Source organism: Poecilia mexicana, unplaced genomic scaffold (genome assembly GCF_051168715.1).
Source record: "Poecilia mexicana isolate PSO_F unplaced genomic scaffold, ASM5116871v1 scaffold_4, whole genome shotgun sequence".
In the NCBI taxonomy this organism is placed as follows: Eukaryota; Metazoa; Chordata; class Actinopteri; order Cyprinodontiformes; family Poeciliidae; genus Poecilia; species Poecilia mexicana.
In genome coordinates, this window is record NW_028263373.1 from 13000185 (window position 1) to 13023409 (window position 23225).

The window sequence follows — 23225 nt, forward strand, 5'->3', positions numbered from 1 at the left end:
TGGTGAGCTATTCTAAAAGCCCCATCTGCAGATTGTGACCAGCTAACACATTCAGATATAGTCTAAATCTAAATGCATAATGTGATTCCATATTAAATGTCGCGATAAAACATACTTTTAAAAACTTTGAAAGAAAACTTTAAGTTGGAGGCCAACCGCTCTGCAGGAGCGGCTTCCAGCATCTCTTCGTTCCGTCTGATAATTTCACATTTTTTAAATAAACTAATCTCCGTAGTGCGCTGTCTCTCAAAAGCCCAAACAGTGCATGACGTTGCAATCCAGGGAATAAATATAATAAACACTTAAGTCAGATCTAGAACTCAATGTCATTTCCATTAAACAGCGCTATAGGGTCCTATTTTCCTGAGGGATCAATAAGCAACAAAAAGGCAAAACACTTTTCTTTGTTCATGATATGAATGACGCATGTTTCCCGTGTATTTCTCACTTCACTACAATACAGTTTGTAAACGTAAACGTTTGATTTATAATCTAATTCAGTTTTTTTCTCTCTCTCTCTTTCCCTCTATTACAGACTTAAGAAAAGGTCAGTGAAGATCAGGACTTGGAGTTTGTTGTCAGAAACATTCTGACATTTACACATGGATTCATATATACATATAAGTACAACTGTAAATGTGTGTTTTCCAAATTAAAGCAAACAAATCCTGCTGTGAATATACACAGCACCACAAATTCCTTATGACTACATCCTCTCTGACAACCTCTGAAATTTTTCGTCCATTTGCTCTGGGACCAGTAAGGCAAAGCAGAAGACTGGAAGTGAACCAATGACAGCCCAAGACCGTGTTCATAATTTTCTGCTGTCTCCACAGATTGTGGCTTTCAGTATGCGTCTATTGCTTTTGCAACAACGCCATAAACAAATGAGAAAAGAATCATCATCAGGTACGATTGTCACTTGATGGGTCCAAATATCACTGACAATATTTCATGTTTTCCATTAATAAAAATATATAGTGCAACATATTCCGTTAGGAAATAATTAGGTTCACTGACAAGTGCCTCTTAGCTTTTAGTAGAGAGGCTTTATTTCTTGTGAATTTAACAGGAAAGATGAATTGTGAAAGTGACTTCCTCTGCTGAGATTATAAGAAATGTCAGAGCTGTGTGTGCGTACATGTGGGTATTTCACCAAAGTTATGCAGTCGAACTGACCACCTATCTTTAGCCTTAACAGAAACACATGCAGGGGGTTACAACATTCCTGTTTGCTAATATTTAATCTTGGGTTGCTTGTTGGAACAGCATCTCTTTGTTAGTTTTTTTTTATATATAATAATCACTATCACCACTATTATGCAGTCTGGATTTATATTAAGTTACTTCCCAGATTAGTTGAAGGATATATCTCTAAATATAAAACTCTTGGCCAAGGTGAGGTAAGGAACCCTCTAAGACACTAATATGCAGACTGAAATGTCAGTGCACACGATCATTTGCCACTGAAAATAAGTATTTTTATAGTTTATTAAATGTATACAGCTTACCCTTTAGATGAAGATCATTATGTCCATTAGAAGTCCACTTCATTTTAAGCTGTTAGATGTCAACATCCACAAAACGAACTTGAATCTAAATGAGACAAACTGAAGGTCCTTGATTTCGAAACTAAAAATTGGAAGTAATGAGTAACTGCTTCCTTCTTTACTCTGCAGAAAGGAAAGAGGTATAATAGCCTTATGTTTTTGTTCAGTTGCATTTTTGTTATGAGCTTCTTGCCTTATTAGTCAGTTAGCACACTATAAAAGCTTTCTCAGTCATCTTCATCCCAGGGTCTTATTAAGCCACCCTTCCAGAATCATTTGTTGGTAACAGAGCATTTTCCAGTTATCTTCTCCTCACACTTACTGGAGGACAATATTTTGAGTAGCAAACAAAGGGGACCCATGATCTGTTCACACACACACACACACACACACGCATACATCCACACACACACACAAGAGTATGTTTACAGTCACAATTCCCCATTCATGCAGAAGTCATCCATTCATGGTTATTTTGAAGCAAAATTTTACAGATGTGTTATAAAAAGAGAGAAGTGCCCATTTGTGTGGACAGACAAGTTTTTTACAATCATTTCAGGAACTGGTTATATCTTGACCTTCATTGATAAAGTCCCAAAATGACCTAAATTAAGTTTTTTTTTGTTGTTGTTTTTTTGTCACAATTAATGGCACAATTAAAAATAAAAAAAAACAGTGTGCCCTAAAATAATGATACTTTTTTATCACACTTTGTAAAAAAGAAAAAAAAAAGAAAAAAAATTATATATATATATATATATATATATATATATATATATATATATATATATATATATATATATATATATATATATATATATATTATATTATGTTCCTTTTTCCGCAACATCAGGAAAAAGGAGCATGAGAAACTGGAGAAATACCAGGGCCTCAGAGAGGAACTGGAGAAGGCCTGGAAGGTGAAGACCACAGTGGTGCCTGTGGTCATAGGGGCCCTCGGGGCAGTCACCCCCAAACTGGAGCAGTGGCTCAAACAGATCCCAGGAACAACATCAGACATCTCAGTCCAGAAATGTGCAGTTCTAGGCACAGCCAAGATACTGCGCAGAACCCTCAAGCTCCCAGGCCTCTGGTAGAGGACCCGAGCTCAGAGGATGAAAGAGACCACCCGCGGAGGGTGAGAAGGGAATTTTTTTTTTTTTTATATATATATATATATATATATATATATATATATATATATATATATATATATATATATATATATATATATATATATATATATATAAAGACAAACGGTAGGAAATAACATAACCCTGAATTGTTGGGGACTTTTTCGTTTGAAAAAAGATGAATGTGCAGAAGAGGGCAGCTTGCTGCAGAAAGCCATTTTGTGGAAAGAGAACGGTATGAAAGAGGAATGTGTGTGTGTGTGTGCGTGTGTGTGTGGGAGGAGGGGGCGGGGTGATATTTACTGTTCAGGGCTGTTTTTGTTTTTACTGTCGTTATTATTTCTCTGCAGCACATTTGGGATTTATTAAACGTGCTTTATAATTAAGCAAACCAGAACTTGAACATTAAAATGCAGGTATCGCTTCCTTGCTTTAGGTGCGGAGTGTTAGACTGGCAGAGCCCATTTTGTCAGCATATTCAATCAAGTTTTGAAATGTGTTCCGGATTTTATTCTTTCATCAAGTTCGTGACCCGCCACGTTTATAGCGGAGATAAAAGGGTGGCACGCTCCTTCACAGTTCGCCGGCGGATGATCTGGTTAGAGGTGACGAGGAAGCGGAGACGGCAGCGCTTTCCTGTAACGTAGAGGGCAACGCGCTTGTTGAAGAGATGATGAGGACAGAGAGGAGAGAGACAGCACGATCTGTTAGAGTTTTGCGCAAAAATAACTTCTAAACTCCGAGAGGTTCTTTGATAGCTATTATAGTATATTATACATATACCCTGACTTTATTCAGAATCCTCTTCTGGAGCATAGTTAATCGTATCCTGCTGAGGGCACTGCTGTGTTTGGCTGATATCAGTCACATGATTGAAGTGCACCAGGACTGGTGGTCCAGTTTGAGCCGCGTGGGCCGCAGACCACACCTCCACGGAGCAACAGTCGCTCCTCTAGGTGATAAAATGGTGCGTATCCATTTCTTCTTCTTCTTTTTGTCTTGCAGCTAGGCTTCGCCCAATCAGGCCAACTTCATAGTTTTTAAAACAAAGCGCCTGAACATTAACTTGCCTTTGAAGTCAAACAAAAAGGAGCACTTTATTCTTCCTCACTTTGAACCTAAAATACACCATTTTCGCATCACAGGGTATTTTTAGAGGGCTATTTCTGTTTCTACCCTGAGTATTAATATTGCAATTGTTCGTTCGGGTTGTGGTCCGACAGCGTCATTCGAGCTGTAATCTCTGGAAACGACATGTTTCTCTATGATTCAGCGATATTTGGATCCAACCTGGACTGCTGATCGTGCCTGATGATGCCTGGGTATAACTTTATTGATTTGAGAAATGGGACATCAGCCGTTTGTTAATGACAATATGGTGCAGGATTGCTTTGTCAAGTCAGTTTAATTCAGTTTATTTTTTTTCTCCCCATGTTTGACTGACTAGCTTTCTTACTTGTAAGAAGTCCCTAAAGCTGGTTGCCGAGTAAGAGGAAGACATGTGCTGCGATTCAAACCTCATTTCAAGTAAGTTCCACACTTTTTTCGTTGTTTTTGTAGTTTTATTTCTTTTTAAGCCCGTTTTGTTTTTATTTTTTACGCACAAAAAAAGAGCATATTTATTGTAGTGTGGTAAACTCATCTGCAACAGGTGTGGCTCCAAAGATAAATGAGCAATGCCTTCAAAATTTGAACATGAATTTATAGTTGAGCAAAACATGGGCTAAAGAAAAAAATATATATATTTAAAGCATTAATCTTAGGCATATTTTAGAGACTTTAGCATTTGAGAAAACTACAAATAAAGCACCGTCTGTCTGCATATGCATCCATGTTAGAGGAAGAGTCCATCAACTTTTGGCAGACATTTTAAGACTGCTAAAAGTCTTAAAATGTCTTTTAACACATTCATGTGTTTCTCCCACACATGAATGGGGGAATCAAATTAATATTATACATACATATACAGTTTATGGAAGAAAAAAAAACACTTTGAAGGTTGTGACCCTTTTCTTCTTTTTTTACATGTATAGATTGTTGAGTGGTGCACTACCAAACATTGTGTTGCCTTACTGCCGTTTATTTTCATGTTAAAAATATTTATGTTTTAAAATACTATAAGTTTCTAGGTATACTGTGAGATTAAGTAAAATGTTAACTACCCTAATCCATAGTTTGTAATTGTATGATGTGTGATGAAGAATGGATGTAGCTTTGGATGCATGAAATTATATATATAAAAAGAAATGATAATAACAAAACCCTAAAATTGTTTCAACCTTTAATATGCAAAAATATGCCCCTCTTGAGGTCATCCGAGCAGCAGGTTTTAGGAAGAGGAGGAGAAGAGCAGGAGGAGGTGAAGAAAAGGAGGGGCCTCAATGATAGGACCACAAGACAGACACTTTTTCTTTGTTCAACCAGGATGGCGTGTCGATCAGACCTTCTCTGTAATGCCTCAGCATGTGGGAAGCTGGAAGAAGTGTTGAATTTATTGCAAGCTGGAGCTGATGTTAATGGACTGAATGCGTTTCGGAGGACTCCTCTGCAGGTCTGGCTAATACTTCACTTTCTCCTATTTAGTAAAATTGACACCATTAAATCAACACGGTGCCGAGTATTTAGTTTGTGGAAATGTTATTTCAACAAAAGAGGGTAGTTTTAACACTTGAAAGAGGTAAAACTACTCGGTCTCTTGTTTGCTAAAGGTTCCAGTAGCACAGTGTTGATTTAACTGTCATTTCCTGCTTTTTCTCTCTCTATGTTCAAAAGTCAGCTAAGTTAAAATTTTTTAAACTGTGTGCTGGAGTTATATTTATTTCATATTAACTATGTTGTATATTGCAAATAAAAAATGTCTAACCTAAAGTAATTAGCAGTTTTTTTTTTCTCAGTCTTGTGAACTCAGTCATAACAAAGAGAGATGTAATTATTTTATTATTTATTGCTATTTGTTTGGATGATAAATAGCCGATTAAGTCTGCACTAAAACATTTTTGAGATGAAGTGCAAGTCGAGAGAAGGAAGTTGTCAGTGGAAAAATACAGGCCTCATGTTCGAGGTGAAGTCTTGCCATGCTCCAGATTAAATGAGAGCTATTTTCACAGGGAAAATTTGCACTGCCATTAATAACATGTTTAAATCTTTTTTTTTTCATGTTCATCAAGTAAACTTTAAACTATTTTCGCACACACACACACCCACACACACACACACACACACGCACACGCACACGCACACACACAATCTCTTTCTATCTTTACAGGGACTTTGCATTGACTTCCATTCATTTTTCATTTAGGGGTGGAAATTAAAAAAATTCTACCAGCTACTGTGGTAGAGGATGGTAAAACTTCACCTCTAACGTGAGACATGTATTTTTCCACTTGTTGAGCCACAGAGGCTGAGGGAATGGGGAGAGAAAGGCATCCTCACTCATTTGAATTTCACAATATCACATATGCCAGTTTTTTGAATAACTGGCATATTCAAAAACTATAAAAACATTTTAAAAAAATACTGTCACAACCTCAAGACTGGACATATACACAAGAAGGGACAACTTAAAGATATGCCTATGGAGTCCGTATTCTCTCTGTAGTAAGATGGAGCTTTCTGCACAAGGATACTGCTTTCATGCTGTTCGTGAACTGGGAGAGGCTCACGGCAGTACTCTGCTTCCTCACCACAGTTACTGCAAAACGTTTCACGTTATTGGATAACCAAAGTCTCCAATAACAAGGAAAATATCTCGGGGGTCTGGGTCTGAAAAATTGCCAAGTTGACTACAGTTCTCAGCCTTCATCTGACGATTAAGTTCTGGAGTGTCCTTCCTCCAACAAAAGTAGTCATTTTTCTTTTACTACAAGTATTGTTTTATGTTAATTTTATATGATCCATCTTTGTTATTTAAGTCAGTTGAATCCATATTCAATACTGGCATGCAAATGTTGCAGGAAAAACCTTACATTAGAAATTAAAACATAAACCCCCCTCAGTTCTCAGTGTTTAATTTTCATTGTCGTGCCTTGGGTCCAAGAAAGTAACGGAATTCCTATATTGTCCTTTTTATATTATAGTATTGTTAATCAAGCTGACTAACTTTAATTTCGAGTGCACTCCCACTATTTTTGTCTCAGTTCTTTGAAAGTGCAAACTTAAAAGCCGTAATTTATTCAGCTCATGGGCACATGACAAAATTATCAATTAACATAACTTACAATCAACTTATAAAGTTGTTTGACAAAATAGTTGTCAAACATCCGAGTTCACTCGTCTCTTTTATTTTCCTCATGTTTCCAGGTGGCGATGCTCGGAAATACCAACCTCGTCGAGGTTCTGCTCGAGGCAGGAGCTGATCCCAACGCGCGAGACCCGACCCTAAACCTGACCGTGACTCACGACGCCGCACGCGAGGGTTTTTTGGAGACTGTGCGTGTTCTGATAAATCACGGAGCGGAAGTGAATCTCGCGGACGAAACCGGTAACCTGCCGCTGCATCTGGCCGCAAAGGGGGGACACCTGGAGGTGGTCAGGATTCTCCTGGACCTCACCGAGGACCCCCGGAGGACCAACGACCTGGGACACACCGCGCTGAGCCTGGCGCGAGACTTCAAGCACGAGGAGACGGCTGATTTCATTGAACAACATCTGGGGCCTTGAGTGACGTGAGGGAAGGTCTTGCTGCTAATTTGTGTTTATTATAATGGGCCCTCAGAGGAAGAGCAGCTCTTGTAGTAGTGGCATAACAGTCTAATTGTCATAAGGCAAATAAAATGTTATTTTTTATCAGAGTCACCTCTAGTGACCAGACTCTACTCACCAAAGGTGAGTAAATGAAAGAAGTCTTCAGTGTCGCACTCCATTATCTTTAATAAAAGGGCTTTTACGACAACTTGTCCCAACAAGAGGTCACTTCCTCACGCACGTGATTCCAGCAGATGCGCGGCATTGTTTTCGATTGTTCAATAAGTTTGTAGCTTCTACTGTTGCGTCTTCTTTGTGCTGAAGTGCTTTATAAATAAAACGGAAATGCGTCTTTATCATGTGACATCAGAAGCCATACTGATTGTAAAAATAAATAAAGAAATAATGCCCTTCAACAGACACGCCTGTGTCATTTCTGCTCAGTTTTCTCAAATAAAGTCTATTGTGAAAGATGGGCCTACGGTTAAATGACGGTCAGTTTCAAATCACTTTATTTCCAGAATTTTAAAAACGACAATAAAAAGTGACACATAATGCAATAAGTAGATGTCTTCTTCGAGTCTGCGCCACAAACAAAGACAAAAGCAATTTTCTGAAGCCGATTAAGTCTGACCAGGTAGTGCGGTAAATCCACAGCGCTGTTCATATTTTTTGTACACGGTAAAGATGTGTAAAATACATTCGTTTTATTGCAGGAGCGTAATCTCACGCTGAAAATTGTACCAAACGTCCAATACATTTATTTAGTTGCGTAGAAAACAATTATTGACCAATTATTGGCACCCCTGCACTTTTCAATTCAATTCAGTTAAAAAAAATGGAAATGGAAATTAAATAACCAAATGCACCATCTTTTGTCAATAGAACAGTACTTCAGTAACGCATCACAAGAAGGGGGATATTATTCCACTTTGCATAATTGGAATAATATACTGCTCAAAAAAATAAAGGGAACATTTCACTTTAATTTTGTGTGTGGCTCCAAATCCAGGCCTCCATTGGTTAAGAAATTTGATTTCCATTGATGATTTTTGTGTGATTTTGTTGTCAGCACATTCAACCTTGTACAGAACAAAGTATTCAATGAGAATATTTCATTCATTCAGATCTAGGATGTGTTATTTGAGTGTTCCCTTTATTTTTTTGAGCAGTGTACTTTGCGTAATTATTGCTGAGGAGTCTACGTGCGTCTACGTGCGTAGACTCTTTTGGGAGGGGAGGGGGGGGACAAGCAACATTTTAGGGTATATTTTGAGTAATATATGCCCAAATATTTCCGTTTGATGCCATATGTATTTTACCAGATAATCATAAACTACTTCTTGTTGCATTAAGTCTATTTGTTTTTGCGGCCTCCTATTCTCTCCACCAGTCGTTTAATAGCTAAACTATTAAATGAACTTTCTGAAAACGGAGCACTGCAGAACTGGATCCACTATATTGTAATGCGCGCAAGGTGAAAAGTAGCAATTCGACCTGGAATGGTTAGTAAAAACATGTAGGCCTGTTTCATTTCGAGTAAAACTTCTTCTGCATTCACTTAACATTTATTTCTGGTAAAGAAAAAATAACTAATAAACGCAAATTAGAGAGCCAATTCTAGTAATAAGCGGTTTTTGGGTGATTACTATATTCTGACGTGCGTAGACTCCTCTGTTCTGTGGAGGAATCTTTTTCTCGTTTGAAAAAGAGGGGGAGGAGTTCAGCCATATATGGACCTTTATGACGGAAGTCCCTCTCACGTTCAGGGTTTTAATTGGCTGGACAGTGTTTGCCGACTGACCTATCAGTGGTCTGTTCTGCGTCTGAAACGGCATTTAAAGCAGACAAATACGTTTTCTGCTATGCATATTTCAGGACTGCTTGTAACTGTAGTAATTTGAAGTTTGTAAACTGAGACATCTAAAATAAATCATTGTCTCTTTCTCTCTTACAGATTTGAAACGTGAAGACCAGGACCTGGCGTTTAGAACCAAATAAAACAAAATTATCGCAGAGCATCTGTCTTCATTACATGAACAAGTTTAGAGCAAATAAAATTTACCATGTTTTCATTTTTCCCTCTGTTGCGTGCTTACCTTTTTGTGTTCAAATTGCCTGACAATCACGCAATCTCCACTGCAGAGGAAATTATCGTTTTAATATGATGTAAAGGACTTTTCTGAAATAAGAAGTGCTTTCAATCAAGCAATCACGTTTTAAGCAAACTTGATTGATTCATTTAAGACAGAGCAGCCAAAAATAAGCATTTAACAATGCAATGTTTGCTAAGTAAGCACATTCAAGAGACTGAATGCGTTTACTTGACTTGCAACTATGCCAATAGCACCCAGGTGGTCTGTATTTACAAAGAAATTTCTCCATAAATTATGATAAATCAGGATCACTAACATTACAAGATGATAACTCAATTGATTACCTACAAAAACCTATCAGTTTCTGGAGGTTCCTGTGAGAACAGCATGGACCCATCATCCATAATTTGATAGGAACGTTTTTCACCATTAACCAACCAGCAGAGTCAGAGCAACGATGATGATGATGTTAACAATCATAATAATAATAAATAAAAGGATTAATGTCCACTTGCTAAAAACTTCAGAAAGACCCAGAACTAGCAGGTAGACTTGTTTGAACACAACAATATACTAAACTGCAATGGCATCAGTGTAAGCTTATTGTACCAACCTCCACTGCAGAGGGAAAAAAACACAAAGTTTGCAGCAGAACATTTAAAGTCAGTAAAGTACTGTGAGAATACAAAATAAACTCCTTGTATACAATTACCATCTTGCTTGGGGAACAAAAAAAAAGAAAATTTTCACTATTCACTATTCCTGCAGTGATGTTTGAAGGTGGAAACATTATGATGCGAGGCTGTCTTAACAAATGGCACCTATATATTCACATAACTGAATAATAAATGAATCAACAAATGTACTAAAAAGGTCAAATGTCAACAATAAAGGAGAGATGACTTTCTCAGCAATGCAATTATCCTAAATACACAATGAAACTCTCACATAGTTTCAGTTAAAAAAAAAACTAAATAGCCAACTAATTCAACAGAAAATCTGTAGAAAGAACTGAAGATTAGTACAAAGACGAGGCCCAGAAAACTTTCAAAAATGTATATGGGTCAATAATCATTCCTGGACAATGAAACCTGTTTCTCCATAGAAGATAAATCTTGCAATAACAAATTTTATTTTAAAATTAATATTTCTTCTCAGTGCAAGTCCACGAGACTTCACAAATTAAACAGATTTATTTGAATTTGAATTGTTTGGGACATTTCATATGGGCTATAGGCTAATAGCCCATAGGCTAATTCATATTAGCCTATTTTGAAACAAATTTATTATGTTGACATACAATACTTTATTCCCCTGCTGTAATTATGGAGTCTCAAAAGAAATTCATTTAGGCTCTTATGAAGTTTCTAGAAATGTCTTGAATCAAGATTAAGAGTCATATGAATCAAATAACACTATGAGAAACTGAAAGCTGTTGAGTTTTACAGGTGAAACGGAAATTTAGGGAAAGCAGTGAAGCGCCCCCCAGCAGTTGTGCTTCTTTGCATTTTTATTTGCTTTTAATACAGAGCATATGCATATTTAATCTTACAAGAAAAGTTCTTACAAGCATTCACAAACACATACATACTCCATCCACATGTGAGAACACCTTGCCATTTTGTTCTTTCGAAATTAAAAAAGGAAAAACCTTAAAATCACTCAGTCAAGTGAGTTTGGTCAAATTTCAATAAATAGGTCACCAAACAAATGAGTCAGAGTCCAACAGTACTCCATTTTGTGATTAAGCAACATCTTGCGCAAAGATGTGGAGACAAAGGAAATGTTTCAGTCTGTATACAGACTCCTATCCCGGGCCAAAACTTGAGATAAAGTAGCTGGAAAACCTCTAATTTTGTCACATCAGCAGCACTAAAACTGAAATAGAGAGCACTTTGTTGCCACATTATTTCCAAAAAAGAATGAAAAGTTGCATCATTCAGCAGTCTCTCTCACATGTGTAAAGTATAAGGCCAAGAAGCTCCACCTAGCAGATGGATGGAGGACAATATGTACAACAAAGATATAAAGTACTGTGCAAAAAAACAAAAGTACAGATGGCTGATCAGCTTTCTATGAAGGTTTCCAAAAATACTCAGGGTGGGAGCCTTAAAACCTGTAACATTTTTAACTCTCAATGAGAGCTCACTTGTTTTCTTATTTAAAACATGATCTAAGTTATACCAAGCAGGGCAGAAGGATAATATAATAAAGTCATTTAATATTTTTGTGCTCTTTCAGGTAAACTGGGTGACATCGAGAATGGAAATGTAAAAATGTAGCAGATCAATAAAATTGAGGCCTATTTGTGCCACATAGGAAAATTACATTTAAAAAGAAATATGATTAAATAAAAGACAACTGTTCCTAAATGCAAACTACTAAACATTTTTTTTGTCTTTGTTTTGATGAGGCCTCAAAATGTTTTCTCTTGTATTTGGTGCCAGTTTATAGATGCAACGACTCTTATGGGGCTTTTCATATAGCAGATATTGTTGATCACATTGTAAAAATGTTGATTCTATTGTTCTAATCCAACTACAATATGCAAAAAAAAAAACAAAAAAAAAAAAACAAACAGCTGTTGAGTTGTGCTTTCGCTAATAATCTGAGGGATGAATCCGAACTTTTGACAGGACAGTTTCACCAGCAATCCATCACAATAGTAAATAAAGAACATACACTGCATGTCCTTTTGTTATGTCCACACTCTTGGTGAACACAGATTCAACAAAGCCCTTTAAGTTGGAAAATAAAAACAATTCACAAAACCACAGGACAGTCAGTCAAGCTGTTAACCAGGCATATTTGACAGAAAGGATCTGTACAGACAAACAGAACTGGGCCTGTGTGCTGAAGACGACTAGCGAAGGCCTGTGGTATCTCAGCACTAAGCATCAGTAGTCTTAAGTTGGACGTCCATCTCAAATTATCCCACCTGCAGTCCGCTTTGCATCAGAGACAGTTTCTCAGCTAATGTGACTCTGCAGTTCTCACATCTGCTGGAGATCATTTCTTTTAGCTTTTATTATGAACTCCATCAGTTGCCAGCAGCAGTCCACGAGACATGATATGCAGCCCAGTGATGAAGGTCAGATGTCTCTCGTCACTTCTGGTGGACACATTTCAGAGGCTGGAAGTCAATGACAGAATTGTGCGCGCGTGTGTTTGTGTATGTGCACACATTGTATGTTTAAAGTCTTCTTAATCATGACATTTGCTCTGGCACGCTTCAGTGCTCTTCTCCGATTCCTACCTTCACACAGACTGTCTGCACTACTGTCTTTACTCCGTCAGTCCTTTCTCAGATACAGTCCTGTCCAGCAGGCTAACTGAGGAAATGTTGCACAAACACAGAGTCATTTATATGCCTTCACATTTAAATACATATATCAGCACAGAAACAGAATTGAGCCAACATTTTGAACCCTCCTCAAATCAGGACCTAAACTTTATAATCTTACTAATCCAGGATATAAGTTAGCAGTGAGGAGGTTTAGGTTATATGATGTGTGGGTAGATTTTGCTGTTCCAGCGTGGTCCAGGAGGCGGTCAGTTGGTCTCGTAGGAGGAGAGCAGTGCTGCGTCCACAGGCTCCATGCAGGAGGGGCAAGTGAAGGATCTCATCAGCCAGTCGTCTATACAGTCCATGTGGTAGATGTGCATGCAGGGCAGGAACCGGATGGGGTCTCCATAAACAAAGTCCATCATGCAGATGACACACCTGTGGAGGTGAACACAGAATCTCGGTAACAGCCAGCATGCTTACTAAACTGAGTTTGTGCTGACAAACTCATGACTGCAACAGATTGGTTTCTGTTGCAGTCATGAGTTTGCACAATATTGCACATTAGGAAATCTTGCGACGGCGATATTATTGGTAAATATTGTGAAGGACTCCTAAAACATATTAGCCAACAATCAAAATCCAAACGATCTTTTGCGACATGAATGTTGCGAACAATGATTTTGCAATGACGATATAATGGGGAAAACCACTAGGTGCAGCCTAACCAATCATATTTAACATGAAATATCTGTCAAAGATGATTTATCATAAAAAGTATATTTTTTTAAATAAAAAATAAAACAACTTTCATTTCAGAGCAACTTTTAGTCTTTTCATCTCCATCTCCTCTAAAGCTCATACATGGTGTAGAGTTACACTCTCAGAGCACAAGGAAGAGGTGAGCAATAATTAAATGAAGGTCGTTAGCTGACCCTTAATTGGATTTTGGTCTAGACTTTGGCTGGGCCACAGAACCAAAACAATACTCATTCTGGGTGTGTGTTTAAAGTCGTTATCCTGCTGGAACATGAACCTCCTCTCAAACCTTTTCCAGCCTCCAACTATTCTATTCCAGGATTGACCTGCATAGAGCTCCATCCATATTCCAATACACTGACTAGATTCTCTGTTCCTGCTGAAGAGAAGCATCCCCATCAGGTGATGCTGCCACCACCACCACCGTGTGTCACCACAACAATGGTTTAATCAACGTGGTGTGCAGTGTTATTACATGTTGGTAACCTGAATTTTACCCCGATCAGCGTTAGGTTTGTACTCACTCTCTGATCTTCTTTTCGGAGCCATCGCGGCCTGGGTCGTACACACCCTTCGGGAGGTGCTGGATGAGGCCAATGCGTTGAGCGATGCGGACCTGCTCCTCTTCAGTCAGCTGAGTGGCCAGTCGGGCCTGGCTGGGAGTTGGGTGGTAGACAGGCACGTGGATCTGCTCCTGCAGACAGAGAGTCTCATTAAAATATATCCAACAACTATCTAATGGTGTTGATAAATGTGGGCAGTGAAGGGAAAGTCTTTTGGTAAATATTCATGCTACCTAAAGTTTTGTGAGTATGATCATGGGAGTCATACATGTGGGGGATGTGTGTGTTTCAACACTCACTTGGTTAAAACACCCTCACTGTTCCTGTAGATTTGCTCAAAACCTGCACTTCCAGTCTGATTCCACAGCATAAATATGATTTTATATTTGTGCCTCCAACCTGAGTGCAGTGAAACTGATCTGAACGAATACACTTGGGTGAAATGTATGCGCTCTTTTGCAACTTAACCACGAGCCAATCACAAAGATATCTTTCATCCACTCAGAGTGCTCCTTACAAATACCGCATTCACTCAAATGACAAAGAACCAATCGCAACCAGCATATCAAAAAACTGCACTAAGCAGAGGAGAATTACAAAACAGTAGGACTTAAGAAAAACAAGAGGAAATAATAAAATACATTTTGTAGCTTAAGAATATTTAGGTAAGCATACAAATACACTTACATATTACATTATGGGTTATATTTATGCATCTCAAGGTACTATGTGGCATGTAAAAATATTTCAAACATTTTTACAGTAAATTTTCAGACCCAGTCAAAGTAGCTCATAATCCCTCCACCTCAAACTGTACGCACACTTCAGAAGCCACAAACCTTTTCCGCTTGGCTCACATCCCCCACCACTGGCCCAGACTGGCAGTGAGCCTCCAAAACTGAACTTTATCACTGGAGGTTAGACTAACTTGACAACAAGCCTGGCTTACTAATATCTACTCACTTTATGAAACCCACAGACAGCGGTCATGCATAAGACAAAGCATAAAAATTGTGTATAATTAGGTAGTAATGTACAATACCAAAATCACAGAAATATCTCTACAAATCAAAGATGTTTAAAGGCACTGACGTGTGAAATTCCTCGATATCTACAGTGAACTTACAAACGAATGAAAATACTCAGTTGAATGTTTAAGTTTCATGTCCCCACACAAAGCCTTTGTTGTGAGCGTGACTGTTACCATCCTGTAACGACTTGTGAAAAGTTTTCACTTCACTGCTGTCAGCAGCAGACAGACCTTCCAGTCATAATGTGAGGCTGTAGGTGGAAATAAGTCAGAAGGTGGTAGTGTTTCCCCAGAGTTTGCTTGAACGAGCGGAGGCCACTCTGCGCTCATTTGGCTTACTGTCAAACTGCAGTAAAGTCTTAATCTTTAAAGACTTTCTAATCAGCTCACACAAAAGTATTCATGCCCCTTTGCATTTTCCACATTTTGTCAGCTTGAAACAACAAACTTATTTCACTGACACTTTATCTGATAGAGCAACAAAGAAACGCAAAAGAAAACTTACACATGTGCAGAATTGTCGTAAAACACTCATAACCATCGTGTCAACAAATTACCCCATCAGAGATGGAAATCTGCAGATATTCAAGATCCATCTTTTGGTAGGCTTGCTATGCTCTTTACAGTAGACTGAACAGTGACTTGTGTAATGTCCTAAGCTGTACATATTGTTTTATTACCCAACTTTGCTTTAAACTTCTCCAGAGATTTTTCTTCTACCAGTTTGCTGTGGTCCTTGGTCTTCATGATGCCATTTGTTCACTAATCTCTACAGAACTGCTGGAGTTATTAGGACTGTGTAATAATATTGATATTGCGATATATCAATATTTTCTTTCCTAGAAAAAAATCAATATTCATCCGCAAGTATCGTAACATCCAACTGTCACCTTGCTCACTCACTGCTTGCTCCACCAGGAGAGTGATTATACACATTTCCTTCCAAATTACAATAATGTATTACCCAGCAATATAAAGTGCATAAACAATGTGGTTGTAATGTTGACATGCTACAGAAATTAAAGTGATAAATGTGTCCTATCACAGAGTTCTGTGCTAGAAACCAATTATGTCATCTACATTTTTGAACACAGTGTCTTAATTGTTGTTTTCCATTCACTGAACTGACTTTGCGGTCTGGACCGGTTCCTTTCCCCCTCCGTCTTTGCACAAGATCAAACCCTCAGCCGTTACTTATGGTGCATGTTTTGCTTCCTCTTCTTACACTTGAATGAATTGACGGTTGTCTTCTTCTTTTTCAGGTTTCAGAACCAAAACATAATGCCAGTGTGAGGCCCCAACATCCAATCACAGATCAATAATCCCAATTTAATGTAATGTTTGTAGATATTTTGAGCAAATTGAGCGTTTATTTATAGAAAAAGCTCTTTTAGAGGTGAATAGTTTTTTGGAGTCAGATGTAAAAACATACCAGCTACTAATTGGGCTTCTAGCAGCAGAGCATTTAAAACCACAAGTCAGCAGATTTTTTTTTAAATTGGCCGAGCTTCTCTACTGCTCCCCCGGCTTCTTTAGTTTACAATGAAGAAAAAAAGGCTGACACTGACCAGGATAAAAGCTACAAACAAGGCCTCACAGTGGGCAACAGCTGTGCTTGGGTGCTCAACTATGCAATGGTCAGCAGTTCCATTGTCACATATCTGTCCCACTTAATGCCTTGCATGTCAGCTGGACTGACAGCTGCTAATTGAGTGACGTCAGGGTAACCAGAAGAGGAGTTAGAAAGGCAGAGGGAGGTGAAGGATGGAGCTGAAGAGCAGATTTTGATCTCGTCTGCTAAAGATGCGGTAGGCTGTTAAACCAAGCTCACAAGAAACTGTCAGCCTGCCAGACTCGGGCTGCTAATAGTGAGCGGGAAGAGGGCAGACGCATGACGCATGCAGTTAAAATGAAAGGAAAAAAGGATAGTCTTCCCCTGTGGGCAAGAATCTGCTGAGAAATGGGACTTGGTTTAACCAAAAATCGTGTTCAAGCATGCAGATCCTTCCAGTTTACACAATTACTCACTCCAAATGATGAAACATTAAACATCTGCTTACATGAGGAGTTCACACGTTAAAAAAACAAAACATAATCCAGAAGCGTTTTTGAAACATCTTTTTCAACATTCAAATACAATTGCAAATGCTAAAATTTATTTGCTGAAACACTATATTTTCTTGCAACCTAGTAATTTATATCAGTGAGCATTTAAGGGATGAAACAACTGAAGCATAAAGAGGTCACAACCTCTGACATCCAAGATCTTTGCTTGGCAACTTCAGAGTCTGATTGTTTGAACAAGACACCTGCACACAATACAAGGAAAGCATTCAAATCAGACGCAAAGTCCACGGACGTTAACGTCACAGGAAATGTTTGTCAACATGATAACAGGACAGACAATACCAGTACAGTACATGGGTATGACATCACATAATTTATTTAGGAAGCTGGGTCAAAGATACACACTCTGTATACAAGATGTTCTAAATTATGCAAACCTCAACTAAATATGAAGAAAAAAAAACATTATTTTTGCTATAAAACTTTTTACAAGCTAGAACTGGCAGAGCAGTTCAGGTTATTGTGTATGAATAAAAAGCTTCAAATGTCAGCATGAGGGCTGTAAATATCAGCCGAAGTGAAATGGGTAGACATAGGTGAACAAAATAATGCAATACAGGCCTCGTCTGGAACATCAAACTTGAATTATGTGTCACTGACCTCCAGCACAATGTCCTTGCCAAGCATGAAGAGTTTTTCTAACCTTATTTGGGCAATAGTAATGTAAACGGGGGTGGTGGTGAAAGTGGTGCCTCTTTTAAACGAATCAGAACATTAAAAATATATAATCCAACCTGTCACTTCAGTGTGAATATCAGAGACTCAACATATCCAAGACAGTTAACACACTACTGCAGAAACACTGAGTTTGAATCAAAATCCTCTTAATTTCACTAAGAGCAGCAACTGGACTGCAGCAGTGTAGCCAGGCAGTCTCAACAGTGTCAACACACAGATTTGTCTTTATTGATTTATGACTTGAGATTCTATGCATATTTGTTCAGCAAAAAAAAAAAAAAAAAAACACTTCTGACTTTTCCTTGGAAAAGTCCTGTTCCTCTGAAGTCTCTTTCACAAAACATTTCTATTGTAAAACCACCAAGTTTTGAAGGAACAAACTGGGAGTTTGGCACCACAGGGGCACTGATGTCAGCACAATTCTTAAATCTGCGTCAGAAGTCCTGTGCACTTCTTTTTAGAGCAAAGTTAGTGACACAACCACCGAGTACATAATTCAAATGTAAATTATATACATCACACCTTATTGTCTGAACCTATTTCTAGTCTTGTTTAAATTCTGTGACTGGCTAGTCACATAAATAATGCCTCATCATTAGGCAGCCTGGCCTCCTTTGACAGCACACACACACACGCAATGAGGTGCATCACCTCTCAGAGCTCCAGCAGTCTGTTGCTTACATAACGGCTCGCTACTACCCCTAATTACAAGAGATAAAGATAGTTACAAAGACTTTAGTCCCAGACGACGAGCTTCAGTCAAGTCTAAAGTCTTTGTGACTTGGATCAGACTCTGAAACTCAGTTCACCATCACCCTGGATGTAGCATCTTTTTAAGGTTTGTTTGTCTAGGTGTGGGATGTAATTTTGTCGTAAGGTTTAATACTTTGATGTGCAATTACAAATTACTTCAGAATAGTAATTCAGATTAGTTCACCGAATAATTTCAGCGAGCTAAGAAAAAAAGACTGCATCATAACCTTTGTTACTCTAAATGTGCAGGAGTTTCATTTTTATTTCCTGAAAATCTGAATTTGTTTTAGGAAACAGGTGAACTAATTTATGGGGTTTTTGCAGCACATAAATTAGAAAGCTTAGTTTACATAGAGCATAATCCTCATTTCTACAATCCACCATAACTTACTAGACGTTGCTGGTCTATATATTGCTCCATCACACCAGTACTGCTTCCAACATAAAATCAAACCAACTACAGTTTCTTTTTACGATGAGTAGACTTGGACATTTGTGTTTAAGAGCTCTACACATCCCTTGATGTGATGGGTTGAATGATAAATACGTTATCAAATTCTGGGTGAACCTCAAAACCCTACATTTACAGAGACATTGTTTGGTTTTCCAAATGCATTTTTGGTAAAATGTCCAACAAAGGCTGAAAGCTTTCCAATTTGATTATCTCCCAAAGAAGGCGGGCGTCTTTGCACCCGATATCTCAGAAACCCTGCCGCAAACACAAAAGCAATCTACACAATTAAATAAATAACACAGTTACAGAATCATACCACAAAAATGTAAAGCTTAGGCAAGCTACTTTTTGATTTTCAGAATCAATTATTATAAAATATCAGAAAAATTCAATGAATGTTTTGAGGCAGAATCAAGAGCACAATGGAGAGCTGCCTAAATATAATAATTTCAAATAGAAAACAAGGAAAATACTTGATTCTTTACTACAAAAAACTCTTCTTAAATATATTAAGCTGAACTTTAGGCGCAGAGAAACAGACAAGACTGTGAAGGTGCCAAGTTACCATTAAGAAGTTGGGAGATTTGACAGAGTTTAACAGCCCTGTCAAACCTCTTATGAAACTTTGTCAGTTCAACCAGACCAAACTCTAAACAGACTTCTTCTAAAGAACTGAAATATTGACTAAGAGGGCTATTATAAAAAATGCACAACACGTGTGTTTATTATGTCATCCCTCTTCAGACCACAGCTGACTGACCTAATTACACAGTGGGAGGGATATGCCTGTATAATAACGGGTGGGTGATAAAAACAAAACAGAGCCTCTCCTAAAGGGGAAAGTCATCTGCATTGCTTTGACAGACATGAAACAAAGAGCTGAAGTCAATACGTCTGACCTGAAATGTTTCACCTATTGACTACATGATGTGTCCTCAGTAACTTCGTGTTGTAACAAAAATGCGTTAAACTACATAGTCAAGTCACACTTTTTTCTTATTACTTGAAATGTGAATCCCAAAGAATGGGTCAAATAAAGAAATGTAATGAAATTATAACAATGGCAACTTTCTGTACTTGGTAATTATTCAGTAATATTTTTAATGCGTTCAATAACACATTAAAAGGAGGAGAGAGAAAAACCCTGCAAATCCATTCTGCACTTACTTGATGGTAATAAGGGAGTAAACTTGACCTCAGTTTAAAATAGTCCAATTAGATGCCTTACAGTCAATTTTTCTTCTGTTGATTAAACTGTTAAAATGTGTGTAAATAAACACCACAGAATTCACCTGGGTATTTTGGAAATCCAGACATTGTAAAAACGCTGCTTAGTTGAGCAAAAACAGCAGGAGAGAACAAAAGCAGATTATGGACTGTGGCATAATCCAGTGTTTAACAAACCTGATCCTCAAACCGCCCTGTCCTGCATGGACCAGAAACATCTAAAACATGTAGGGATGTAGTAGAAAAAACATAAATTGTATCAAATGCAAGATCATACACGCATCTAAACTCAAATTAGAGAGACCAATTAACCCAACAGTAATAAGTTTGGACTATGGGAGGAACCCGGAGAGAACAGGCAAACTTTAAGAAGACACCAGGCTGGGATTTGAATCCTAAACCTTCTTGCTGTAGGGCAACAGTGCCATTAACTACTCCACTCTGCTGCTAAATGACATCATGATTCTTTATGTTCTTTTACTTTATTAAAAAGATCATGAAAAATGAGCTAGGTGGTGAACAATAATCACAAGTCAATTACTTAAACCTGGCTGAACTGCGTTAAGAACTAGTTCTTGTTATGTATGAATTGGTAAGCTACCATCCAGGATAACCTTAGACACTATCTATAAGCTTAATCAAAAAGGAAGGTGTAGACATCACCTCAGAGACGAGATGGTGTTGAAGTACAAATTCAGATAAGCACACAAAAACGACAAAAAAGAAAAAAGAAAAGAAACCGGCACCAGAACACGTCAGAAAGTGATACGATTATAATTATTCAGATGTGGAGGATGTTTGAAAACCCCAGACTCTTCATAGAGTAACCAAAATGGTTGACCAATAATCCAACAAAAACTTAAGTAAAGGTCCACTGCTTGGTAGGAAATGTCTGGTGGGAAACAGCTGCTTTTCATACATGCCATTTTATTTTAATGTATTCATTTTAATTTTTTTATTTGTTCTGTTATCTTGAACATCAGAAACACTCTTTCAAATGATCAATAATACAACAAGTTTATGTTGTACTGGCATTGTATTAAGTCTCCCATACTTTAAAAATGTGTATCCTAAACCTGATGATAAGCTCTGGCTTGACTGAGTGATTCATATAGCTACATCCCAAAATGGACAGAGATAATAACATTAACAACAACAAACATATTTGCAGTGACAACATGCTCTACGTATGTACAGATGACCAGGCTACGGAAATGAGGTCACCAGGCAAACAAAGTTGGTCCCTGAAGGTTGTCAGTCAAATGAAGAGTTGAGTAACTTCAGCTGAAAGACTCAACATTTTACAAAACTAAAGTATTACAAGTGGAGAACTGTCCATGTTAAGATAATAAAAATGAAAGCACATATTTATTTTACGATTCTCCATTTCAACCAAATCTTCGTGATCTGGTTTGTTTCATTTTAAAAAATGACGTTTGCAAATGAATGCAAAGGGAATTATTGCTTCATTAAAACTATGCCCAAAGGAAGGACCTGGGGATAAGAGGATTAGTTTCAATGCCGTGAAGGGACAGGGTCAGTGGGTTGGAGTTCCTCCTGAAGGGTGATGTTAGATCTGTGAACAGCTGATACAACTCCACATGATGTTGGTTTAAATAAAGGCAGCCATCAGCTGCATTACAGACGGGTATGACCATAATGACATACTACTAAGATGGTCCAAAACTGAAAAACATCATTATTTGAAGTTCAGCACTTAACATACTGTGTGTGGTTGAGGTTTGTTATAAACTTACCTGATAAGGGGGCGGTGGCTCCTGATCCAGGTCAACACCGTCTCCATAACTGGCTCGGTCCGACTGGGATTCATGTAGCAAAGATATATCATCCGAGGTCGGAGATTTCAAACAGTTTCCCATCTCCTTCCTCTTCTGTCAAACTGGACCCCCCCCGTCTGTGTCGGCGGATTTCACGGCTCACTTTAACAGAGAAGGTCAGCAGAAGTGTCAACGGATCGTTTTTCCCATTCACAGCTGAGAAATATCCTCTCCCAGACGATGGGAGGTCTGCCTGCTTCAACAACAAAACATCCTTCAGATAGCAGCTAGCCGCACAAAAAGCTAGCCAGCTAACACCAGCTTCGACTCCGAACGAGAATGTTTATACGCAAGATACAGAAAATAAAAAGCTTTGACAGTATTTTATATCTACTAAGCTAACCAAGAGAAGCAAATATCCAAGTCCCTTGTTGTAAGTGACAGAGGAATGTGCATTTTCCCTGTCTGAAAGCTGGCCGCTTGAGAGGGACTTTCCAATTTGAGAGCAGCTGCTGAATAACGACAAAGGTGGTGATGTAGCAACGCCAAGTACCGCCCCTTTAAAAAACTAACCAATAGGCGACGACTTACGTTCACGATGGTCTTGGCAACAACCAATCAGATTTGTGGTCACATTGGTTTACGTCGAAAACATAAACATAGACCTTTAATCTGTAAATGAGTCGTTTTTCTGGAATACACTGTTTATTATTATGAATTGGAGGAAGGCATAAATGACTCACTTTAAAACCTGTTTTTTCAATAAATAAGGGGACTTAATTCTAAATTTTGTACAATATTTACCTTTGTGACAAAAAAAAATCAACGTTTAAGGATGAATATTATACCTTTTGTAGAATTGAGACAGATATCGTAATATGTTTAGTTTTTAACTTCCCTCTCTTAAAGGGGTCATGGCGAAATTTCTCATTGAAAAGCCAAACGCACTATCAAAATCAGACCTACGTGTTGTAGTTGCGTTTAAATGTAGCGATTAAATGTGCTTCATAATTAATATAAAGCTCTTGTTGGAGAAATTTCAAAAATCAGTGCAGTTGGGGTTGAAGGTGGGTGTCATTTTTAAAAATAAATTCTCTGGTGGTAA

At 38.0% G+C, this 23225-nt stretch overlaps 2 protein-coding genes across 3 annotated transcripts; one reads left to right on the forward strand and one right to left on the reverse strand.

Annotated features, from left to right (window-relative positions):
- The first annotated feature begins 820 nt into the window (after positions 1–820).
- cdkn2c (cyclin-dependent kinase inhibitor 2C (p18, inhibits CDK4)) lies at positions 821–7785 on the forward strand. Of its 2 annotated transcripts, none has more exons than XM_088004978.1 (4): positions 821–909; positions 4131–4210; positions 5108–5234; positions 6986–7785. In XM_088004978.1, exons 3-4 carry the CDS (start codon positions 5109–5111, stop codon positions 7343–7345), a joined length of 486 nt encoding a protein of 161 aa, XP_087861104.1. In that variant the 5' UTR covers positions 821–909; positions 4131–4210; position 5108; the 3' UTR covers positions 7346–7785. The 2 variants fall into 2 exon arrangements, with proteins under 2 accessions (XP_087861104.1, XP_014865103.2); XM_015009617.2 differs by lacking the exon at positions 821–909 and adding an exon at positions 2835–4005.
- A 3172-nt stretch (positions 7786–10957) lies between these two features.
- Positions 10958–22649, reverse strand: rnf11b (ring finger protein 11b). The gene is made up of 3 exons (XM_015010088.2): positions 22100–22649; positions 14035–14204; positions 10958–13189 (listed from the first exon to the last, which is right to left on the reverse strand). The coding sequence occupies exons 1-3, from the start codon at positions 22220–22222 to the stop codon at positions 13018–13020; spliced, it is 465 nt and encodes a 154-aa protein (XP_014865574.1). The 5' UTR covers positions 22223–22649; the 3' UTR covers positions 10958–13017.
- Between the last annotated feature and the right edge of the window lie 576 nt (positions 22650–23225).